At 32.1% G+C, this 26,422-nt stretch overlaps 2 protein-coding genes across 2 annotated transcripts in view; one reads left to right on the top strand and one right to left on the bottom strand.

The window, feature by feature from the left end:
* The window catches only part of LOC136986148 (RNA demethylase ALKBH5-like), a 19,723-nt gene extending 15,123 nt beyond the window's left edge, over nucleotides 1-4,600 (top strand). Inside the window, exons 2-4 of the mRNA XM_067283629.1 lie at nucleotides 1,913-2,169; nucleotides 2,279-2,359; nucleotides 3,312-4,600. Coding sequence (XP_067139730.1) covers nucleotides 1,913-2,169; nucleotides 2,279-2,359; nucleotides 3,312-3,693 — 720 coding nt within the window. The 3' untranslated portion in view covers nucleotides 3,694-4,600. The remainder of the gene's footprint in view (nucleotides 1-1,912; nucleotides 2,170-2,278; nucleotides 2,360-3,311) is intronic.
* Nucleotides 4,589-26,422, bottom strand: LOC136986147 (hexosaminidase D-like). Its single transcript, XM_067283628.1, has 15 exons — nucleotides 26,387-26,422; nucleotides 18,335-18,402; nucleotides 16,429-16,483; nucleotides 13,609-13,718; nucleotides 12,222-12,309; nucleotides 12,067-12,145; nucleotides 10,410-10,495; nucleotides 6,746-6,929; nucleotides 6,114-6,188; nucleotides 5,558-5,753; nucleotides 5,394-5,476; nucleotides 5,245-5,326; nucleotides 5,055-5,165; nucleotides 4,892-4,978; nucleotides 4,589-4,796 (listed from the first exon to the last, which is right to left on the bottom strand). Exons 2-15 carry the CDS (start codon nucleotides 18,370-18,372, stop codon nucleotides 4,616-4,618), a joined length of 1,455 nt encoding a protein of 484 aa, XP_067139729.1. The 5' UTR covers nucleotides 18,373-18,402; nucleotides 26,387-26,422; the 3' UTR covers nucleotides 4,589-4,615.

Raw genomic sequence — 26,422 nt, 5'->3', positions numbered from 1 at the left:
ATTGGTTATCCTATCTATTCAACTAATTATTTCTGTTCTTCTAAGACACCACATCTCAAAGGAATTAATCCTGTTAACTGCCTCTTGGCTTATTGTCCATGACTTGCATACATATGTAGCCACACTCCAAATCATTGTTTTAAGGGTATTTTTAGTTTGTTTTTTGCATACATTTCTGTCTCAATACTGAGAATATTTGTGCAAAAGCAGCTTTAGCCTTATTTATTCTTGTTTTAATTTCATAATTACATCTGTTACCCTCAGTTATCCAATTTCCTAAGTACTCAAACATTTTTACCTTTTCTATTTTCTTTCCATCCATGTTAACCTTTATATCAAACAGGAAAGATGGCAGAGAATATAAATCACATTACTTCTATTTCTTCTAACATTTAAGTTAGGTAGACATTGCAGCTAAAACTATTTAAACTTTTTGATACCAATAACTTATTGTGCCTATTTAATGTTTAATTCAGTGATTCTCAAAGTGGGGTCGTGAAAAATATTTGGGGGGTCGCTGAAAAATTGATTCTAGATCAAATTTTTTCAAATATTTTATAAATTTACTATGGATTCATGTTTAGAAATAATAGAAATAAAAGCTATATAAAATAATTTTTACTTAAATAAATGGCACATATAAATAATAAAAAGAATATAAATATTTAAATACGAGCTTAACCCCCTCCCTCCGGGATGTTTTTCGACACATACTCATTCTTCGGGGGTCCTTTGAAATTTTTAAGTGCAGATCGGGGGTCGCAGTCCAAAAAGTTTGAGAAACACTGGTTTAATTTATACTATTATTGAATATAAAAAATTCTCTTTATACATTGACAGCACAGAGTTGCAAACATCGTGAATATAAATCTACAGGAAATGAACTGTGTGAAAAAATTGTCTATTTGAGGTAGATTCTATTTTGTGTTTTTCTTCTGCCATTCTAAAAAATATGATGTCATCAATAGGCAATATCTATTTAGACTGTTTTTGATTTGTTGGTCTAGATATACTGGAAAAAAACTGGTCTGTAGGGCCAATGTAACAGCAATTGGCAGTTCTAATCACTACAAGAACTGCCATTCAGTTGTCAAAGATTGGGTTTGTGCTAGTTTCACAATACAAGCAGGAGTCGTTGAAAGCAATCTGGGAATTTTTCCCCGGGACTGGAAAAATTTAGGAATGGGAACCACTACAAGTGGGCCCTGGTCAATTAAAATAAAGTCTTTAAGACCACTAAGTACTTCATTTGTTTCAAAAAAAAAAAAAAAAGCAAAAGGAACTCTTTCAACCCTCAACCCAAGCTTTTAATGCTTTGGAACAATTCCATCATTCTCATTCCTTAATGTATATGTGAAAAGAGATTAGAGTATAAAAGATATTTTTTTTTATTAGTTTATAATAATCCTAGAGAAAGTAAAGCTTTTATTATTATTGGAATGTTCCAAAACAAAAATAGGTACTTTATACCTCCTGTATTCTAATATTTGGAAGTCTTAATTGCAGTAGTGTCATTATCAATGCATGAATAAAATATCTTTGTTTTCCTTCCATGTGCAACAGGATTTTAATTTACTTGCTTCCCAACAATAATAATTTTTAAAAAAATAGTACATTATATTGTTTTAAATTGAAAATTTGACCTGTGTTAGTAGTTGTATTTCTGATAAAGGCTGCATAGTGAAAAGAATTTTTAAAGTAGCATTTTGTCATTTTTGTGCCAATTTGTTTGGTTGCACAAACAGAATCCAAGATCAATAAATTAAACCAAAAAATTTGGCACAAATTTAAACATAATTTGAGCTATAATAAATTTAGTAATGGTTAATGAAAGGCTTATCTTCAGTAGCAAATCTGTGATTTCTAGTTATTTTTTATTATATATTTTAATAATAATTAATTTTAATTTCAGATAATTAAGCCAATGATCAAAGCCAAAATCGTACCCGAGAATTTTATCAACAGTGCAGTAATCAATGATTATCAACCTGGCGGATGTATTGTCTCTCACATTGACCCGGCTCACATATTCGAGAGGCCGATAATATCTGTTTCTTTCATGAGTGACAGCGCATTAAGTTTTGGTTGCAAGTTCAGTTTCAAGCCCATCCGTGTTACGGAACCCATACTCTGCTTACCTGTCTGTCGCGGTTGTGTTACTATTTTAAGGTAAGACAACTCTTAGATGTATATTAACCTGTTAAGCATCTAATATTATCTGTTTTTGCTAATGTATAACAGATAAACATAAAATAGTCATTACATGTTTCTTTTCCAGTGGTTACGCTGCAGATAACATAACTCATTGTGTCAGACCTCAAGATGTAAAAAAGCGCAGAGCCGTGATTATTTTAAGAAGGTAATTTTTTGTTTTATAAGATACTAGCTGATATACTCTGCATTGCCTAGGCTAAAATAGCCAAACTTTTAATATAGCTTAACTTTCATCCTGGAAACACCAAGTATCTCTGCTAGTAATTTCATAAAAATGGACTGGAAAAGGAAATTCAGAAAGCCTACAATGGGCATAAAAATAATGAAACAATGGATATGTTTGTAAACTATAGGAGTTACTTGGTATAGTACGTCGGATAGTGGCTTCATTGTTTTAGAGAAAAAACAAAACAAACCTAAACTCCAATAAAATCAATTTATCTCTATATATAATTGGTCAAAACACCTTCATTTACTGGGAATTATCATACTGTGGATGTGATAATTACTAGAAATGGAATAGAAGCAAAGTATAAATTACAGATCATTAAATCAGTTTATCTATGATATTCTGTCGTATTTTACAGAAATATTCACAAAGGTTAAAAAATTTCTTTCAAATCACGGGGAGAAGATAATTCTTACTGCAGCAATCTGTAATAAAAAATTTGAAATCACTAAAGAGACAGTGAAAGTATCTTATGAATAAGGTTTTTGGGTGAAGGGAGAGTAATCAATTAAAATGGTAATGTATAAATTTAATTTACTAAACATTACTTATTTCCATTTGTTGTTGTGTTTTTGGTGGCAGATTAGTTTCCATCAGCAGTGACATCACAGATTTGTTTGCTAAAATGAATTCTTACAGTTGTACAAAAGAAATTTGTGCATCTAACTGAATTTTTCTGTAAAATACAGTATAATGTTTATAGGAAAGTATAAATTTTCCAGAGAGATGACACTGTGAATCTAAAAACAAACATGTCTATAAACACTTCATGCAGATATTAGTCTGACAGTGCCACAAACAAAATTTCCCTTTTATTTACAAGATATTTCGGATGTGATTTTTTTATTTCTTTTTTTTTTTCCCGAAGGGTTCGGTCAGACGCTCCAAGATTGACAGCAGAAGAGGTCACACAATTAAATCAACCTAAAATGTCTCAGTTGGAGAGTATTTCTTACAAAAGCCCAAATTTCTGGAAAATTATGGACAGAGAAAGCTCAAATCAGAATGTGGATGAAGAAAAGAAGAAACAAGACGCCGGTTCAAAGAGAAAAATCCAGAGTTCTGTGTCGTGGGTTTCGCCTTCAAATCAAGACTTTGGCAAGAGCGGCGAAGAACCCCAGGCAAAAATCACAAAGAGGTATCCGTCCGACGACGGAAGCAAAAGTGACGACAAGGACATTTCTCAAAATTTGACGGCCGGAAGGAAAATACGTATAAAACGTCCCGCCGCCTACTCCACTCACAGTTAGTTTTTAGTCTTCCTTCAGCTTGCAACAGGCTTATTTTTTTTTTGTTTTTTTATGCCGATGTAAAATAAACTATGCACAGTTTTTTCTTTTTTGGTACAAGCAGGCGACGAACGTGTTTTTAATTCCACCAGGCTTTCCGTTTTTCCAATAGAAACCAAATGGTGGCAGAGAATTTTAATATTTATCCAGTTTTGATTTTAGTTCTTATCGTTCAGAGTTTTGCTTTACAGTTTTGGTTTGTAAAGAAAACAATATATATACATAAGATATACTTAAGATGTTATCTTGTTATCGATAAAACAAATCTTGTTAACAACTTGCATATACTGTTGCCATTTATAAATGTTGGAAACTCGCTTATGCTAGTCACGTGTACATATTCATATTATTATTTATCCTTCTTTTAGTTGGTTTCGAAGCACATTATTATATAGATGAAACATATTTAACTTAAAATTAATCAGATAAAATCATTTCATATGTAAATTGTTCACGAAAATAATCTGGAAATTCAAATGATATCGGATACTAATCGTGTATAGAGTGTACCTTTTTATTGCTTATCGCTACAGGTGGTTTTTTTTTTTCAGTTACAAATAATAAGCAAGTTGAATATATTTCCATTTTAAAGAAATTTGCAACCTCGGCAGTAAATCAATGAGCCAAAATTAGGTTTTAACGAACGAAAAAACACTTTAATTTTGAATGTGTTTAAAATTACATTTCGGCACCAATCTGAGCATTGCTTTGTAATCACGCTAACAATACTGGTATTAGTGAAGATTCATTTAAGTGCAAGATTTTTAGGATGTTATTTTGTAAATTTTCGAGTAAATGAACATATTTTTGTGTGATTTTTTCCCCCTTCCTTTTTTTCAGAAATAAATTGGATATATTTTATAACAAATCACCTAGTTTGCATTTATTTAATTGCTTTTACATGATGTGCTATTTGTTCCTCTCCTTCTTTTACTAATTTTTGCAGCTTTTCTATGTACGGCAACGTATTTGTCGCCAGCCACTCTTCGACGGTTCCGGGATAATAGATTTCTGAAAGCGCCTGTACGAACTGGTTGTTCAGATTCTTCAGGTTAAGCAACAGTCTGCAAGGTATGCGCAACATTTAATTGATCTTTGTCGTTATTTTAAAAATTCCGAAAATACTAGTTATTAAGCCATAAATATAAAGTATACTTACGCTTTGGCATGTGGCAAAAACTGGTCAACGTGTAGGGGATTGATGCGGTTTTGCAAAACGTGGTAGTCACTGAATGCACCTTTCACGCTGAAAATGGTTACCAGATTCAGATTAGTGAAACGCAATTAATAAAATACATATAAAATGCAAATAGAAAAATTACCTTGGATGATTTGTTAGCATCTGGTATTCTGTTAATAAATTAGCAAGATAAAGACAGTTGATGTATATACTACTACCAGGAAAACTTGGAACAGGAGGTAATGGCTGAGGCCTGCCAGAGGAACGTTCAAACTTATTTAACTGGCACACGTTAAAAGTTTATTTTTGTAACCATGTCTTAACAAAATTACCTGGGGTAAACGTCGAGGACGATTTTGTCGGAAAACCCGAGTAAACGAGATGCCTTTTGATGAGCATCTTCGTTAAAATCGCCTTTGAAACAAGCAAAGAATTAAGCCATCTTAAAGTTAATAATGTTTACATTAAATTAGTCAATTACCTTCTATTAACATCTGTAAACACACGGCAAGACTAGGTAATCCGACGGGAAGAAGCTCGCACAACACTGTGAAATGATCGAACCTGGAACAAAATATCAAACGTTAATTCTTTAATGGATTTCTTTAATTGTAGATTTAAATGAATATATATACTCGTGTAAACCTTTGCCATCCAGTTAAAGCAATGCCCCGAACGCACTGGAAATTGACCGCTTCATTTCCAAGAACTTCCAACCAAGCTTTATGATTGAGCAGGTGGTAACGAGGAGGAGTCAAGAGCTGAGTCATTTCCGTTGCTCCCTTAAAGGCACTGGCTATCCATATCTTAGGAAAGATGGCATTGTATTTATTCCATATAGCTGTAATTTTTTAAAATTCTCTTTTTTAGAAACTGATGACTCATATAGTCTATTCATATATATATATATATAATAAATTTATTCCACGAGCAAAATACTAGCCGAATCTACCCGATCAATTTTGGATTTTTGCCCGTCGATCCTTCTTTCTGTTCGAAATTCCACAGTATTGGTTTTATACAGATTTTAAATAATGAACAGAATAAAACAAATCCAAATTATTTATGCAGACAGTAAAATAATGAAATTAAAAACAGTGCATTTTTTCAGCTGAAAAATGCAAATATTAATGGTTTTAAATTAAATTTCAATAAATTAAGCTACAAAAATCTTGGATTGCATTTCTGAAGACTTACTTACGGCTCTTGAGTCTAAATTCGTCGGGCGATAAATAATGCCAGATCATGGGCTCTACTATTTCTCCTATTCCAGAATCTAATAATTAGAAAAATTATGATCAAATTACTGTATTTAGTGAATTTTTAAATAAATTATCTAAGCTCCCATTATAGCACGGTCTCTGCAAACACTACGTATTTATAGAATCGCGACTTGCAGGATTTCGTAACCGCAGATCTTAATTATTGCACTTATGATATAGTTCACTGTGGATTCGTTATTTCTTTATTTCCTTTCATAAAGGCATATTGTGTTATAAAAGTTTAAAGATCATCTAAAATGATGAAGTATCTTAACTCGACAAATGGAGCTTCTATTAAAATGGCCCGCAATACTTTAATACCGACCTCATAAGGTCAGTTCAGCACTGTGGTAATCCAGATTCCTTAATTTGTTACAAGTAATAAGAGATGGAGCATTATTATAACTTTAAGAGTGCCAGAATCTAACGTTGACAAATTGGTTGACTGCAAATGTCACGCGTACTCTTACAAATCACGTGCTGAACTGGTGGACGTAGAACATGCATTAGTATATATTGATGATTTTAGAAATTATTTTTAACTATGTAAATTTGTTTCGTAAAAACTTACCTTTAATAACTTTGACGTCAAAATTCCTCAACATGTCGTCCCAAATTATGAGAGATAAATTCGGATGTTTCTGTTTTATTAATTGTGACAGCGTCCGAACGTAATCGAGAAAGAGAGCATCTCTGTCCCATTTGTTCTCCCTCATTCTCTTTATGCATCTCTCGCATTCACCCAGATGCCAAACCTATAAGCGGTACAACTTTATTCAAGATTTTATAATAGTTTACAAAAGTCTAAAAATAATCTAGGCTGAACATATTAAGTATTTCCTCAATGATAACGGGAATGAATTTAATATAGCCATAAGCGTTAACAATCGGCTGGGTTTTGAGAAACACTAATAGACATTTCGGCAAATGGTAGTACCATGCATATGTGGTAAGAATTAAGCTTAAGTCAATAATAGATTAAACATTAATGATGCAATCGCTTTATCAAAATATTAGCTGATATCAAGAGAATTTCATAGATTAGGTCACCAATTATAAATAACTTACAGATTTGTATTCGATTTAATAGTATACTGGTTTTATGTAAGGATTAGATCAAAAGTTTGGGGTTTGCGAATAAAGCCTAAGCCCACTTGGATCCCGAGAGTTAAATTTACCTTCAGTCTATCCAGACACAGTTTTTGGAGGGGATAATTTGCAGCATGTGTTACTCTTTGAGGATGGTTCAAATTCCAACATGGGAATATGCAACCAGTGTTGCCATCCAAGCTTATCTACTTCAAAGAGACAAGTCGGTCATTGATGGTGCAGTCGATAGGATCACTGAGTACACTCAGCTAAAGCAATTTCTGGTAGAAGGGAAAGACACCAGCAGTAGTCTTCTATTTTGATTTAGTAAGTCAGTATTCCTGTGGATGTATAAACTCAAATTATCTGTTTGGAAAAGGATGTGATGTGACCATCAGTAGGATTAATGACGGCATTGAAGAGGGTCAAAGGGAGGATAACGATTCCACAAAATTCATTCAGAAAACAGGATACAAAAACTTGTCGATCGTCGGGACTGCTGCCCGAAACACCACAGGTGATTACGTGTAAGAACAACTGTTTGATCACAGCTGGAAGTCCATGGTGAAAGTATTGCTATCGCCAAACTACTCATTTTTGGTCGGTCGCACTGCAGTCTGTTTCATTTGAACAACCCTTTATATGGGGTGGTCACACTTTGCATCACTTCATCTTAATAATTAAAATGGGTTCCTTAGAGTAGCAGGTTGCCAAGTTTTGACCCTTCAAGAAAGTTGAAATCACCCAACCATTCTCGTGCAGGATCAAGACCAACTAATGCCAACAGGGGAGAGAATTATTACATTTTATTTTGCTGCTTGTGATGTTTCACAAATCAAGTAGTTTAATTTAGATTAATATTTTTCCAAAAGAAAACAAATTTACACAAAATAGACAGTACATAAAAGTCTACTCTACACGCTTACAAGGGTGGTTTGACTTCTGTCTGGAATTTCGGTAATGGCGACAAAACTGTATACAGGGTGCCTTTCTACTCAAATTTTTATTTTGAATTCCGTGACTTTTCCTGACCCTCTCATTTCTTACAGTATGGAATATTGACTTAATAAAACAGCATTTTACTTACTCTGAATATCGAGTACACCCATCCTTTTTGCACGATCGATAAGTTCTAAAGACTGTGCCACGTAAAAAATTGAACAGGCTGCATAGTTGATATTCAAAACTATAACATACTACAGGAATGATCAATGTTGCCAGTTTTTAAGCCCTAAATTTGCCAAAATCAGTGATATTTGATATTACCCAACTTAGTTTGATTAATCATTAGTTTAATAGAAAATAATGTAAGTGCAGGAAATTATCAGAAGAGAGAGAAATGTGGTTGCAGTACAGTACTTTTGAGGAAAATTGTAACAACATAAAATGCTTGTGCCTACCACAAGTCAATGGCAGCATTTTATATCTTTTACTGTAGTATTTAGCCATATTAGGGACCGTTTGATCCCCAGAGTTTTGCTTTCCTTGGTGTTGCACTTCATAATAATTCTTCATATAAACAATTAATGCTAGTTTTAAAACTAATCTGCAACTGTCAGTAAAAGTAAACTGTCAAAACATTAAAAAAATTAAACAATTTGATGTGATTTAAAATTTTGTTTTAAAGTTCTGATTTTGAGCGATTTTAAAATATTTATTTTTCTATTGTATTTTAAGAATATAAGACTTATTACACACACACAATTAAAATTAATTCATTATATCTGATTGCGCAAGGTTCAGCACTAAGCACCCCAGAAAAACTCTCGGTGTTTTCAGAAGATGCTTTTGATGATATCAGATAAGGAAGCAGTTAAGCACGTAAAGAAAGACACAAATTTTATAAAAGACAGATTTGTACGTCTAGTGGTGTCCTCTAATACTAGAAATGTTTCTATAGAAAAACGGATTCTACTATATTCGTAATACAGGTTGCAGAATTTCTTCTTGCCGCCTGCAGACGGCTACGTCTGGTCGACCATATTCCGCAGACAAATTCCCCGACTTTCCGTGACTTTTCCGAACACTAACAAAAATCCCCGACTTTCCAGGTGCATAGGAACCCTGTGTATGCATTACGCAGTCTCAATTTAATTTCTTTGGATACTCCTCCCATATGCTGACACTGTGCTGGAAATGGTGAAGGCACTTGGAGATTCATTTGGAAAATTCTGCTTTATTTGGTCTGTGGTCCCGATCCATCGCCGTGCAGTTGTCATCTATTTGGTCATTTGAAGGAAACTTAGGAACGCCAAAGACAGAGTTCGTCATGCAGCCGTTGCAGTCTGCATATGTGGCATTGTTGTGTGTTTGGGTGGAGGGAGTATCCAAGGAAACATATATTAGGACTACAATGAAATACTAACAATCGCCTTAAAAGTTGGGCTATAAATTGGCTAATTAAATGATTGATATAACATAATTTGTTACTAGAGGTAGACGTTAGGTGCCATCTTACTTAAATTATAATTATTAACTTAGGCGCCATCTCTTATCTAACGTCTACCTCTAGTAACAAATTATGTTATATCAATCATTTAATTAGCCAATTTATAGCCGGATTTTTAAGGCAATTGTTGGTATTTTATTATATACTCGTCGAGCTTAGTGATGTTTATTTATATTAGGACTAAATAATGCATACAGTTTATTGCTATTGCTAAAATTCTGGACAGAAGTCAAATCACCCTTGTAGATAGAGACTTGCAAATGTAATGAATAAATGGTATTGCATTCTTCCTGGAAGAAGTTTTGAGCATGCAATGCAAACTGCTACTGCAGATCTCCTTGCAAATCTGTTAATGATGACAATACAACCAGACTACAGATTAGTATGATAGAATTGTTCCCAAACCAGTTAAATACAGTCTTATGGAAAGAGGAAAAAAACAGATATGCATCTCTGATTCAAAAATAGTAATAATATTAATTTCTATGTTTTAAAACTATCATAAAATAATATATTTTGTTCACAGCCAAAACATCAATCTTCAGTCATTGCAAGCAGACCATGCACTCTGTTCTGTACCAATAATGGGCATTCTCGGCTCACCATTCAATAGTCACAAAGGTTTGGACCAGAACCGACGTGACCGTCGAGCGACATTAAAACGAAAAGTTATCGTACGATTATATTAAATACTTACTTCGTCCGCACCCAAATGTAACCATTTTACGTAAGGATGCAGTTCTAAAACTTGATTCAGTAATTCAAATACGACCGACAACGAACCTAGAATAATTTTAAAGTATTGTCTTTTTAGTTAAAAGTTTTCATATTTTGCTTATAAAATACATCAGAATTAAAGATATTCTAGTAATAAATGGAAGAATTAAGGATAAATGTTAATTTCTGATACATTCATCATACAAATAATATCATTTCTGTAATAATTTTATTCGGGATTCCATACATAATTTTGAAAAAAGTCAAAGGTAGTTCGGATATTTTAATATTAATTTTTAAGAATTTCTTTTATGATGTTTTTTTTTTATCTAAAGCAGATTTTATAATAGATTAAATGATATAAACTTTATGGGACATAACGGCAAGCTGCGACTGTTGTTTTATTATGAGTAGAAGCAAAGTTAACACTTGTGAATAACGTATGCTCAAAATTGATAAATTTAGAAAATATTAATTTCATTTTTACTTGAATTTAATGCTAATTTACTAATATTGATGGTGCAACGGATATGAAATGTTATCTTAATTTATTATTATTTATAAGAATTTGAACTGGGTATCTTGGGACGACGGGACTTGTATTACAATGTCTATCTCCAACATTGCAGTGAAGTTTAACATGAAGCAAATGAAAAAATATTGTTTCCGGTATTTAATTCCACAAATTTGTTCTTGTTAGAAGTGTTATTTCTGGAATGTAAAATAATGAAACCCTGTGCCAATTTTCAATATATGTGCACCCGTGATGATAAACTTTCATATTCTTACAAGAAATTGTCCGAACAAAAAACATTGTATGGAAAATTTACCAGCCATCCAAAATTTCTCTATCAGTCATTCAGATTGATATCCATAAAATGCAAAAATGTCTAAATTTGGAGGTGGTCAGTTCAAATACTCCAACCAAGTGTGTTTCGGTACCTAAATTCGGTGCTCCTGTTTGGTTGGTCCATCTCTTCTTTGATAACCTACAGTTTGAGATAATCTCACTGTCTAGAAACTCGAAGATGTTTGTCTTTGATTACTAGTGCAACATGTTTCTTCCTTGTATCATCCTTCTATAGAACTCGTATACACACAATTGTTTTTGTTCATTTCACGTAAATAAATTTAGAACTAAATTATTTTGTCTTAAAACCATATTCTTCCTATTAGTCTCTTGTATCGGAGGGGGCCGGACAACATTTCCTTTTCCGAACATCCCTTGGGGCTATCTTATATCCACACTTTAAAGAATACGGTAATCGAAACAGGTATAAATGATGCGTCCTAAATTTTTATACTTACTGACAGAAAATATGTTTTTTGTATGTTCAGATATTGAAATAATTTACGTACATTTTGGGAACTTGATCTTCAGATTGCCATTAAATTACATTAATATTTAGGTTGTTCCTTCAATAAATAATTAATAAACTTGTCAAAAGTCCTAATACGCCAGACATCACAGACAATTAAATTTATATCTCTTTCTTCCTATTAACTCTTAGTACGGAAGCAAAAATCATGAAAATTGGCAAGGTTTTTAGCTCGTGCCAATTTTTATGACAATAAGAAATAATCGACATTGTTATTCGATTTTTTTAAAATAAAATAACAAAGATAAAATTACTTACGAGGATGAGAGGGACAGAGAGTATTTGGATATTTATTTATTTCTCTTAATTCGAAAAATTTTGGATGTTTTAAAAGAAACTGCATTAAAAAATATATATTTAGTAATCGCATTTGTCAAAAATATTTGTAATTTACTTCGAATGGCGGTACTCACTTCCAAATGTCCGAAGGTCTGTACTAGTGGAAATATTGAGAGGTCGTTGTCTTCGGCTAGTTTTTGTAATGTTTTAATTTCCAATTTACTGAAAAAAATTAAAATTTCATCAAATTAACATCGTACATAAAATATTAGTGCTTCAAAACTTTTTATAATGTTAATTTCCAACTGAGAAAGGAATATTTTCATATAAAATATATTATCCGAGGCTCGGTTTCACTCGTGAATTTCCAGTGGCACGCAATAATTTTCGCTTTTGTAATATAAATTATTATTAATACAGCTATTACGTTTGGAAATTTTATATTCAAAGTTACAAACAAGAATTAAAATTACGTCTCTAATCAGAAACGTACTGTATGTACTTTATAACTTTCGGTTACTCCCGGAAAAAGTACTATGTAATTAGTCTAAAAAATTTCGTGCCAGCTACCGTAAACGGATATATGCCACTTGTCGACGGAGGTATGTTTTGACAAATACATCATTAACCATATTTACGTAAACTTTTTACGGTGCAGTCTACTACTCATATAGGCTGTGTGTAACGCAGGGATGGACGATCTTTTTCCTACGTAAGGGCCGCATTTCAAAACTTCTGAACTGATGCGGGCCGCATACAAGAGAAACGAGGAAAATAATGTCAGTAAATCACAAATATTTATTCATAGGTATACTTAATTTAGCTTCTGAAACTGATGTAAATGTAAAATATCAGAAATATTTGGTTAAATATTAGTCACTGCTAGTTTTAAATTAGTTTCGATGTGTCTGTTAGCCGGTTTCTTACAAACGTAAGTTGTAGAAAATAACGTTTGAATTTTTGCTGCATACTTCCTTAAGAAGAGAAATTAATATATTTATTCATATTTTATGCGAGGTGGGCCGCAAAAAATATTACTGCGGGCTGGCATGCAGCCCAAGGACTGCGGGTTGCCCATTCCTGATGTAACGTAATGATTAATATTTGCGTAAGTACGGCAATCTTTTGGGCCCTGCCTCGAAGTGGCACGTAACATTAGGAGATATTAACTGATTATTGGATGAAGTCAATTTGTTCACATCTCAGTACTTGCACCTTGTGGATGCAATGAGATCTAGCCACTTTCCGTGTTTGTTTTAAGATGTTATATTATGTGTTTTAGTTTATTTTTCCTACTGTTGTTATTATTTTGTATATTTTTTTAATATGCAGGATGAATTGATGTGAAAAAGTACTGTAAGGACCTACGCATAAATTTATGAATATATGGTTTTTTTTATTTTTTATACTTAGTACAGCAAGCCGGTTGTTTAAATTATTTGAATCACACAGATTTTAACGTATTTAAGATTAGACTAATTTTTAGATTTGTTTTGAATCTGCTTTTAAATAAAAACTAACCTGTAACATTCGGGTTGCGATATTTCTTTGAGTTGTCCATCGTACGGAAACATATCTTCGTATTCGATTAAAAGTCCGGTTGCACCGAGCAATTTAAATAGCGGAAACAACTGGAATATAGTTTAATAACAGAAAGAAAATCATTATAATTCATAAACTACAAAAATCAAAGAAGGAAAAACTCCAACAACTCGTACATAAACGCCTGTACTTCCCTGCAATACTTTTTAATTTGTACTGTTTAATACAAATTTACGGCAAACATTATTCACTTTCTAATCTTTTTTCTATTGGAATAAAAATCTAATCGAATTTAAACTGTAAATCAATGTATCAATCTATTTTGAATGAATATACTGTACGAAATTTTCTCACAATACATAAAATTAAAAAACATTGTCTAATTATCATTCACTGTCGTCGTAACATTACATACAACTACATAGCCTGATAGTTCAATTAATTAAAAAAAATTATAATTAAGAATTCAAAAATGTAGGCAAAATTAAATAGATAATAATAAATTTAATAATTATAAAAACTAAATCTAAATTAATACTAAATAAATTCAACCTAAAAATTAATTAAAACTCTGGCCTTTACAGTGAAACCGAAACCAAAAATAAAATGAAATAAATGGAAAATTAAAACATTTTAAAAACTGCGTAAAAGTACTTTTGAAATTTTCAAATTGTAAATCAAATTAATTTTTAAATTTAAATTATTTTTGTGTGGTGGCGACAGAAGATTTTGCTTTCGATATACTCGTATATACAGATAAAAATTATTAAAGGTAAGATACAGATTTAGTTTTTATATCTGTACCTATATCTGTATATAACCAAAGGATATTATTCAAAAATAAAACTTAAAGAATAGTTGCTATGGGAACAAACAAATAGACTTGGAGTTGACGAGAGAGCTGAGTCAAAAGTGTGTGTTTCCTATCCCTGGTGCAAAACCTTTCCCTTTGTTAACCCTTTGCACGAATTTGTGCCGAGTCCACAGAGGAAGTTAAACGGTGGCCCTTTTTAGGAAAGAATTGTAGACCCCACCAGCGACCCGGTGTGACCTATTTACATGCTGCTTTCTTTGTAAAGTATCGGTTACAATTTCGATGGGTACGAACATTTTGCTTTATATATATATATATATGGATTATAACAGTAATTTTCTTAACAGTTAATTAGAATTCATGCATTATCTAGTATTTCATGTTTCAATCATCACATATTTTCATTTTGTGATATTTACAATTAACAAATTAATTATATAAAAACACACACATTAAAGACATTATGAGTGACTAAAGCCCTGGTCACACTATGGAATTTCCAACCGTGCAGGCGACTGCAACTGCAACAAGCGCGAGTCACGCGCGTCTTCTCGTGGTCACACATTGTTTGTTGACGTTGCAACTCGGAACACGTGACCCTATAATAAACCAATAAAATTACAGTAGCTTGTTTTTGTCTACTTTCGTGAGTTTACCGACATTTTACGTTCTACTTCAGAGTATTTACAGAATTTTAGCTACTTTTCTTATTAAAATAGCAAGCAGTTCCTTTTCTGGAATGAATAAAAGAAAAATGGCGCTAATTTTGTTAGAACTGGCAAGAATATACAAAGAGAAAAATAAGAAAAAAACGTTCACGCTGGGTTAAAACTTGGCGAAATGAAAATCAACGGGCTACACAATCGTGCTTTCACCAGCTGATGAATGAATTAAGGCTTTCGAATGCCGAAGGTTATAGGGGATATATCCGTATGAATATAGGAGTAATTTATACTTATATACAGTTTAGGCGAAACGTTTCGTAGTTTGGCATATCAATTTAGAGTGGCCCATAATTCGATATCAGTCATTATTCCAGAAGTTTTGGATGCTATTTATCAATCTTATAAAAGTGAATATTTGAGGGTAAGTGTTGTTTAGAGCAGTGAAAGCTTGAATGATTTAATTCATTTAAAATTGATATATCTTTTTTCTTTTATATAAGCATTTATTTTATTCAATTGTATATTATTAAAAGCAATCAAACTTTTTAAAATAAATCTAACAATAACTTTTATAAATTCAGATCTGATTTACATCAAATATAGCATTTAAATGTACTGAAACTGAGTTAATACAAATGTTATAATCAAGATATATTGACAAATATACAGCACAAAGACGTTTTCTGATTGGATGTGCGTTTGCAACCGTTGCGAGTAGAACGAACTTTTTGTTTCTAGTTGCGGTTGCAGTCGTGCTGGTTTTTGAGGGGGGGATTACCAGTTAACGGGAACAGCCGTCTGCGCGGCTGGAAGTCGCATAGTGTGACCAGGGCTTAACAGATTTTTGAAAATAAAAATCATGAAACAACTTTCATTATCATATTTATCCTTTAAACACATCAGACTTGTGGCATGTATAAATACTGAGATGAATATTTTCAGAATTGTAAAGAGTGCTGTTTATTCAATTGTTTTGAACAGAGTTCAAAGTTCATTTTTTCCTAAAAAACAAAGTATGGCAAGTCGTCACCCGATGTTGTCGATAGATCCTTGGAAACTGTGACCAATTTTTCTGTACAATAAATGAGATATAATTTGCTTAATAATAATCTAATTGGATCATTTTTGCAACTTCTGGCATTTATTCCCTGTTTATAAAGAAAATCTGACAATGATACAAATAATTTTAATTATTACAAATGTACAGTATCTTTCCTGAGTGGCGTTATAACAAAATACTGTGAAGCGAGTACTTACTCTATACAAAAACAATAACAACGTCCATTTCATTAATAAAATGTATTCTATTAAAATACATACCTGTTCACAGTAAGATAATTTTGGAGCTGCTCCTTTTAAATCTAAGTGAATTAATCTATAAAATAAAAAAATATATATAAACACAAACTCCTTCAAATAAATTACTATACATATACCGAAATAACTCAAAATTTAGTAATTGGTTTAGCTGTAAAAGTCCTAATTTGCCGTATCCAATCACGCAAACGATACAGATCTGCACCCAGATTCACGAACGTCACGCAAGATACGACATAGTATCTCTCCAATATTGTAAAGTTACGAGAAACTAATGATGTTTTATACTTTGTATTCGCAAAACAAATCGCAGCACTTATGATAAAACAGGAATTGGTAACCAGAGCGTGTCTTACGATATCACTAGCAACCACCTCTGTTTTAATAGAGCTAACAGGAAAACATTTCTTTTCGAATTTTCTCTCTGCACATGATACTTAATCTGGTCTGAGCAAAGGTAGCATTTTATTTCTTTATTTCAAATCAGAAAAGTTTGCAAGCAATAATAAGAAAAGCACAATAGAATCGACTATCTATCGATAGAACTAAATACTCGACCACCAGTACCTAGATTTACGAGAGCTCTTAGATATCGTAGTAGTTACGAGACTTTTTACAATATCGTAGCTTACAATGTGCTTTGCGAATACGAGACTTTTTGCATCTGATAACTTACAATGAATTTCTTCATAAGTTACGATATGAGGTGTTTGTGAATCCAGCCCCTGGTTCATGTAATTAGTGGCTTACAAGTTACATTGAGGCAACTAATAACAAAATAATTAATTAAATAATAAATTATTTTATGTACAATTTATTTAATTGCTATTTTTAAATTAACCAAACAAGAATTTGTATTAAATTTCAACATGTTTATAGGTTTCAAAGTAACGTAATGATAAGTAATGATGTTGTCATTGTAAGTAAGGGTATCATTCACCACTACCAATTGGTCAGGTGGTCACTATCCAGCCCACCCAGAAGATTGCGAGTCTGGTAGCAAGCGGTAAATCACCAGAAACTTGAACATTTTTGAACGACACCCAATCTCGGCAATACAACAAGCTTGTGACCACTTCAATGACTCTGCTGCAGTGGGGCACAAAAGGAGTTGTCAAATATTGATTGGGACATTTTTATTGCCAACCTTTTTTAACGACAGCTAAATAGCTGCTAATAAAAGGCTGGTGTGGTCGGAGGTTTGTTGTCGTCGTCAAAATTTTATAAACAACCCGTTTCTGATTTTCGGCAAATATTAGGGCTACTCTAATTTTTTGAGATTTTTATTTCAAAAAATATGTGTAATATTTATATGAGTAATATAAATGTAAACAATTGTTCAATTGCTTCCTTATTCTTGATCGAATTTCCAACATTCGTGTATTATTATTTTTGAAATAAATAAAAACTTGAGTGACAGTGTTGTCCGGTATGAACTTTACTCGGTCAAGTTAGTCAATGCACCTTTAACAGTGGGTGAAAACAATCTTCACCTGTCAGTACCGGTACACATAATGTTCAATACAGCATCATCAACCTTTACATTTCCGGTAAAAAGACGAAAAAATAGCAGAAAAATAGCTTTTTACCGGAAATGTAAAGGTTGATGATGCTGTATTGAACAGTGGGTGAAGTTTAAATAATGCCAATAGTCAGTTAAATAATTTTCAACCTGGTTAGCAGGTCCCGTTCGGGCATAGACAGGTTTTTATAGTTTTGCAGATGCCTCGTTTTTCCACCGAGTGCCACAATTATTCGTCGATACCTTACAAGGGCAGTACTATTTAGAAAGATACTACATCGAGGTTTGACTGTATACAGTATGCAAACTTTGTGTTTTCAAACAGACTTTTAATACTAATCTTGCACTTTTTATATTAATTTCAATAATTTAAAATAAATTACTTACTTAGCAAAATTTGGAGAGGCGAGATTGATCGAACACATTTCGATCTTAATAAAAACTTCCAATCAGCTCTGTAAAGAATTAGAGAAATTTTAGTCTAAATTTTAATTTATTTAATTTATCCAATCTAAAATATAGGTACGTGTCCCTTAATGTTGGGATATGCTCAGAGAAATTTGTCGTTAAGTGACTGTCACCAAGCAAACGTTAGAGAGAGTACTTAATCGAACTTACACAGTACAGTCTATTACTGAAATATTCGTCATGTACAGTTTACATATGTATCAGAATGTAGAAAAGATATGGGTGGCTACCAATTTTTCGGCTCCATTATAATCTTATGGGACCTCTGCCACGTACGTGGTCCATCGTTAAGAGGTGTATCTGTATTTGAATTTAATCGTTTAAATGTTCATATACAGTGGAACCTCACTTAATGAGCATAATTCGTTCCAGAATCTTATTCGTAATGCGAAACTCTCATTAAGCGAAACAGTTTTACCCATATAAATTAATGTAAAATACAATAATACATTCCATGCCGAAAAAAATACTCAAATATTTTATGTATAACATCTATTCAAAAATTTAATTTGGAATTGGTCATTAAATTTAATACGAGATAGCAGCATAACTGCCTATCTCTAGTCAAATTATTTTCTAATATTTAATTACTTCCTTTACACAGCCCAAGAATTTAGCATATCGTTTGGCTTGTTTATTATATAATGGGCGATGGTTGTTTATACGTAATACATCTGAATGCAAGTTTGGAAAAATGTTTGATCACAAGCCATACTAATATGCTAGTGAAACGAGTGCTAAACACAGACTGATGGAGCACGTGCGCAATCTGGGACTTCCCCTTTCCTCGTCACTCATTATCACTTGTTAAGCGAGTCATTTTTTTACAAATTGTTTTACTCATTATGCGAGGTGCTCGTTAAACGAGGTTCCACCGTATTTACTGAAGTACAATTTCTAAAATTCAATTTCATTAAGTTTTCAGAGTTAGAAAGATGAAAATTGAGGCTAGATATTATTTATTTATATATAAATTAAAACTGCAGCTGGTGTTGTGACCACGTCATAATAAGTAATCTTAATTTTTAAAGATAAAAGCAAATTTTCATACTAATGAGATGGATATGCTTGTTTATTTTTACCTCTACAAAAATGAATTAAATCTTTGCTGAGTATTTATTTAATACTGCAGGACGTGGGTATCTTCGATGTTCTGATTTTGTAGTTGTTGATGTGCCAAAAGTCATTTGGTTTGTGTATTAAGGAGTCAATGCTATTAAATTTTTCTGGTTAAAGGCCAGGAAAAGTTAGGAAAATAAAGGGAATCATGTGTCCCATCTCGAGTAGGGTCAGACTTAACATTTTACTCGTTGTTTTTACTGTCACGACTAGAGATTGCAATTGCTAGATCCCGCGCATTCTTCGGCCTGCTGGATCCAGCAGGCCAAGTATTTGCGGATCCAGCGCCACGGATCCGCAAATACTCAAATACGCAAATACAATTAACTTTCTAAACAATGGCACAAAAGTCTATGTTGTCGGCGTTGCCGCTTTACTGCGTGCGCTATCGTTCGGCGGCGAGAGTGACGTTGCCGTTCAGTGCAGCACGTGCTACACTCCCTCTCTATACCGCACCGCCCGCCCTTTTACCTCTGCTAATCTAATTGCCAGTTGACTTTCCGCTCTCGCTAAATAAAATAAGTAACTTCTCTCCTAGTCCTGGTGCATAATTCTAATTTACGGTCGGTTGTGACGTCAATGAATCACGTGACAGAACAATTTATGATTATTTGATGACCCCGAAACCAACTAACGTAGAGGCAGAAAGGGCCTTCTCTGCAGCGGGTTTTATATGCAGTTCATTAAGAAGTAGGTTGGGAGACAGCACCATCAATACCATTTGTTTCTTGAGATTCTACTTCCAGAAAAGTCAAAAAAATAACAGAAGTGATTGATTTAATTTTATTTAATTCTTTAAAATATTTTATTTAAGACAAGACTAATATTTTATAACTTCTACTCTAATTCTATTAAATAAGAGTTTTTAACTTTTATTCTATAAGTGGTTAGTGGGCTGGGCTAGGCAATTTTATTGTGAAAATTAGTGAGAAACTGAGAATACCTAGTTAGTTAAATTGTTAATTAAATTAATGAGAATCAGTATCTTAGATATATGATGATATGAATGTATGTGATTCATGATTGTGATAATAATAACTAACTACTAGACTACTACTAATTACTAACACTAATAATTAAATTACTTATAAATAACTACAGACTGATATGTAGAGCCTATAATAAGAAAACTGGTAAGACTAATAACCACTTAGTCACTGATTATCCGTCATTACATTATTATAATATATCAATACAAATTAATTAGTAAAATTACATTTGCTATTATTTAACTTAAAGATTACATTATAATTATAATCTAACTAAACATTTAAAGTTAATTATCTCTATCTCAAGTATTAAACCGAAACAAAGTTAAATTTACTACCTAAACGTGTAAGAAGTTTTACTGATTTATAGTGACCAGTCTGAATAATGAAAGTTTCTTAAGTATTAAAAAAAATGTTTTATTTCTTTAAAAAAACCATAAATTGCTGGATAAATAGATAGATAACACTTTATTGCACCAAAAATACATCTGCGCTGGATCCAGCTGGAATGATGTTGGCCCAGCAAAAATCCAGCTGGATTGAAAACACTGCTGGATTGCAATCCCTAGTCACGACTAGGAGCATAGACACTGAACATCGGGGTGATGTTCAGTGTAAAGTCAAAAAACTTTGACTGTAATGGTAGTTATAACTGTAAATATATTTTAAACTGTAAAGGTATTTTATGGTAAAACATTTTTAACTGTAAATAAGTGATTTTAAACAAGATGTATACAAGTTAGCACCACCTTACAAGATATCCCAGAAGTAATGCCAACAGACGAGGTGCTTATGCCCGAAATGTGTCTCAGCCAACAGGATATTCCCAAATAAAGATTGATGTCGGTAACGCCCAGCATCTGTCTATGCACCTAGTCGTGACAGTAAAAACAGATAAAAGAAGACACGGTTTCAGAATACATAATTTTACTCGTTATTAACATTTATAATTTTTTATAAAACTCATCTCTACCCTCAAAATTAAGATTTTTGCCATTTTTATAACAAGTAATAATATGATATTTTATTAAAAAACTTTATAACAGATGGTGCCACCACAATTTTAAATTTGTTTGCCGGGCAAGTTATGCAACTGATTGTTGGAGTTCTTTAACAGCAATGACTATGAAATAAACATAGAAAACATTCATACTTTGCCAGTTTAGTCATCCTTGTGTGTTACAGCCTTGGACAGGCTATATTTGTAGGTGGGAAAAGCTTACCCTTTAGAGAAATAATCAAGCCCAAAAGATTGATAACCTTTTTAATTTTTGCTTAACATCAACGAAGGATCACTGTCAAGGAGAATAGACCCAGATTGCAGCAAGTATGTATTTAATCTACCTATAAAATCAGAATGATTCAACAAGAAATCAACAAGCAAAACCCTCATAACTGACAAAGGTACAATTACAAATGTGACATATAGTTAAAGTGACTAAGTTCTTCAAGACAATGTCGTTTATGGCACCCCCTATCGGTAAAATATGAAGTTAACACTCCCATCTTGAAAACGATATGTAATATGAAAAAAACGTCTATTACAGAGCCATAGATCATGGCTCATTTAGTACAAGACATCCTACATGCACAAATAACATGAAAAGACAGCATAAAATGCTAATGTGCATTTCGAGCACACGCGGTAAAATGTGTATTTCACATTTTCCTGTCTTTGTGCTGCATTCCTTACTTGTGTGATGTACGTTATGCATTGTTCACAAGTCAGTATGTAAGGATTTTACCATGCAATGCAGAATAGCTTAAAGTTGTTACTTTCTGACAAAAACATTCATACATTTTTTAGAAAGTTTTAATCCAATTCCATTTATGACTTTCCTCTAAGTTCATTCTATTTTATAAACAATCCCATGTCTCTATTGGCCTCTGTTTTGAAACACATGCATCACTTGGCTTTAAAGCAATCGTCACGCATTCAAATTCGGTCATTGCACTCATTGCTTTCGAGCCGCAATTTGTCGAAAGAAAATTTTTCTGCCATTTCAAACAATAATTTACAAACGCATTTGTTATAATAAAACTTTTCAATTTAAATACAGTTTTTAAAAAAGTTTTTAAAGGATCCCTGGAGTTGATCACAATAATTCACTATATAAAAAAACACTGACAGAGATTCACGCAACACTTGTCGAAGTTCGTGTAGTTCTGTTATAGATCAATGTATGGTATCTCGACAAACATCCCATTTTTATTTTACATGCATAGCCACACTATACACTGCCATTGCCCGGAATATCCAGGAGCTCGACAAAAATGAAGAGCAGACAAAATAGCGGACCTCCCAAAACAGTGGCAAGCGACAATTGACAAACAAGGGGACTACACGAAAGGACTGTAGAGTTTTGCAAGTTTGCCCATTTTCTGTTCTAATATAATGAAATATTGTGAAATATTTTTTTGACTCCTCTTTACATACAGAAAGAAAATCAACTGTTAAAGTACTGGAAACTAACAGTACCTAGTATAAACTTTAAATAATTCTATTGGTAGAAACATACTGAAAGAATGAATGCCAAGATTTTTACTCTGTATAAATACAGAAAGAAAAAAGGAGGAAGACAGCTTAGAACCAAGTAAATAGTATTTCTGCAATTGTGAATACTTTTTACATTTTCTAATAGTTTCGCAGCTTAGCTACAAGTAGAAAAGAGTGGTGAATATATAATTCACGAGAGACTTCAAAGTTTTTATGGATCAATCTCGAAAGACAATTTTTCAAACTAATATAAAATTTTAATGATAATTAATTATTAAATTCTGACGTGGATATACGACATGGATTTAAATTAAATTAACATTAAAATTAATTAATACGATTAAATTATAATTAGATTAAAATTATTAAATTTTGATGTGAATGTATAAAAATTACTCATTAAATATTAAACAGAACTCCAAATTCACCTTCCAAATATATCATTCCTCTACCATTTTAAATTCTTCTTTCTAAATTTTAGATGCATTTTTATTTTATTTTAACTCTTATCTAGTTTTGAAAATTCCACCGAAATCGGTCAAACGTTAATGCGACATTTATTAAATTAAACATTAATTCGACGCCGAAACTAACATTTTACCGAGTCGTGTTTTGCATTTGCCGCAAAAGTTAATACTACTTTATAAGATATCTTCAGATATCAAATATTAGTAATAACGGACGGCTTGTTTGTTCACCAAGCTCAATAAAAAGATGTAAAAATCTAGAATTTCTTAAATAAACATTGAAGGAAAAAAAAAACTTTAAATATTAAATGACAAATTGCTGAATATGCTACATATATAAGGGAATTTATCATATTTAATGAATTCTACATGAATGAACAATTTAAGAAATGATTTAAATCATAAAATAACACTTCAATAATTTAAAAAAATTCATTAAATAGAATTTTAAGAGCTCAAAAACGATAAAAATTCTACAAGAAATGAGATTTATTGATCGGAAAATCGTATGATTTATATCGGACGAGTAAAATATTGGAAAAATATATTTATATTTCCAATATTGGATTATTCCATATATTATTCCAATATTTCAAATATATTTTTTCCGATTCAATTTAATTCAAAACTGGTAGAGAGTTGCATAACTTTCTCAGAAAGAAAGTTAATATTACGTGGGGCGTCATCTGTTACGAGATTTTATTAAAAAAGTTTTTATATTCTTTTTGCAATTTTATAATAATAAATCTTAATTTCGAGGTTAGAGACGAGTTTTATAAAAAACTGTAAATGCTAATAACGAGTAAGATGTTCGTTACGTCCAGTGCCACTCCGGACAAGGCGCGACCTCCTCGACCTTTAACCACCAAAATTTAATAATCAATTGAAACAAAAACTAAACTGTACAAAAAGTCAACTGAATGTTACAATTGAAGTGTAGTTGTACAACACCTATACATTTTAACTGAACTTGTTTAGTGAACAAGTGAACGGCACTTGCATATTATTTACATTTCGACGTAAATAACGCGCAAACACCATTTTCATTCCTATAGCTAGAGACTAGCTTTGTATGAACTTGTACAAATGTATCCAATGAATTAATTTTTACAGCTAGAATAAGACATTATAAGGTTGTATTATTTTGATACTTTTTGCAATTGATTACAGAATTCATTAATGAAAATAGAAAAAAACACCTGCTTCTTTTCTCTTTATCAAAGTCATATAACGACAAGGATAAAGTATTTCTATATAATAAAACATCATATTTTAAATATTAATAATTTAGCAATTAGTAAACAATTTAACCATTTTGCTCGTTTATGATTTGATTTTTTACATTGTATACAATCTTTTGAATAGGTTACCTGGGTGCAAAAAATAATTACTCGACATTCAGACTATCGACCAATAATACTAGTTCTAATATAGTAACGGACCAATTAACTGGCTTCCAAAAATACAGAATTACCAGAAAAACTGGCTAGTTTTGAATCTGGTGGGTTGTATCCCAGTTGTAGTTCACGGCTCAGCTGCTTTGTTTCGGTTTTCGTGGCATACACGTTGCACGATGCCACTTCTGTTATGTTCTTTTCTTTGTTTAATTTTCATCCTAAATATTAGGCCTATACTACACAGAGTATTCTATATTTTAAGAGGCTTAATAATGATCAAACGGGCTTGCATTGACTTTTATCAGTTAAATACAATTTTGTTCTTAATTTTATATTTTAATTAAGTATACATTTAGCCCAAGTCCAGAAAATCCAAAAATTCGAACCACTTCCAGTCTTAAGCTTGTCAGATATTTGGTTTGATACTGTTTAGTAAAACTGAAACAATACTTATTGTTTTAACAAGTAAAATTGAAACAAGAAAGTATTCAGTTTTACTTATCTGTTTTTCTATAATGATGTTATGCATTACAGCTAATGCCACATTTTACAGCTGAAATTTAACAGAAAATTAAAGAGAACTAATAAAGTCAACCATTATTTTGGGTTATCAAGACCATAACAGACAATTGATTAAGATAATTATTGATATTAAGATTTTTAGATATTCATTAGAAAAGAGACGAACAGGGTAGCAGGCGTCAATTCAAATTCAGCATTAAAATACTAAGCTATCCCGGTAGAAGTTAAATCTAGGACATTTAATTAGTATTTTCTTGTATTTATATCAAAGCATTATTACACACACAGGAAGCATCGCCATACTATTAGTGTCAATTAATTCGCAATGTTTCTTTTATCGGTATGCCACAACAATATTTGACAGCCAGAAAGTCAAGCAGTTAATTAATGTGTCATCCCACAGCTCCGGAAGACCCAGGATGAAATCCGGGTGATTCGAAAAACCCCGAGAATTTTTCAGAGAGTGATCCATCCGGATACGTCGAGGCCCCGTCCCTCGCGGGTATGGCTGAATCTGTAATGGGTTCGCTAAAAAGACCCTCTTAACTCTTACAGCCCCGTGGCCACAAATGATGATGTATGATAAGCTTAATTAAATTATAAGTGTATTGTGGATTAAATGTGTCATATAAACATGTATATACATAATATATTACAATTTAAATACATAAACATTCAAAAATTCAATAAAAATTCAGTATCAAATGATCAATCTATTGGCACTTTTGGGTAGAAGTTACTTTTAAATTGATATCTATATATTTACATATGTACAAATTACCTAAAAGTAACCCCTACCAATCATATGGCATGGACATTTATCTAAAGGCCCTTCCCCTTAGTTTAGTACAATCTTAAAATAATGAAAATAAAAATCTCAAGTCTATTTTATTATTTCACATTCAAAAAAACATTAAATAAATCGTTCTATATTTAATTTTTTGATTAAATACACATGCAGAGTACATACACAACCATACCTTGTTTTAACGATTTCTTCTGATTGTGTCTATACA

Source organism: Centruroides vittatus, unplaced genomic scaffold (assembly GCF_030686945.1).
Source record: "Centruroides vittatus isolate TY-2023 unplaced genomic scaffold, ASM3068694v2 scaffold_1014, whole genome shotgun sequence".
In the NCBI taxonomy this organism is placed as follows: Eukaryota; Metazoa; Arthropoda; class Arachnida; order Scorpiones; family Buthidae; genus Centruroides; species Centruroides vittatus.
Note: the sequence above shows the minus strand (reverse complement) of the source record. Positions and strands in the feature narration are given on the sequence as shown.

Coding starts and splice junctions, on each gene's coding strand:
- LOC136986147 (XM_067283628.1), bottom strand. CDS start 18,372: ATGTGTTCGATCAATCTCGCCTCTCCAAATTTTGCTAA. Junction 16,484..18,334: donor GCCTCTCCAAATTTTGCTAA/GTAAGTAATTTA, acceptor TTTATTTTATAG/ATTAATTCACTTAGATTTAA. Junction 5,327..5,393: donor TTTACAGATGTTAATAGAAG/GTAATTGACTAA, acceptor CTTGTTTCAAAG/GCGATTTTAACGAAGATGCT.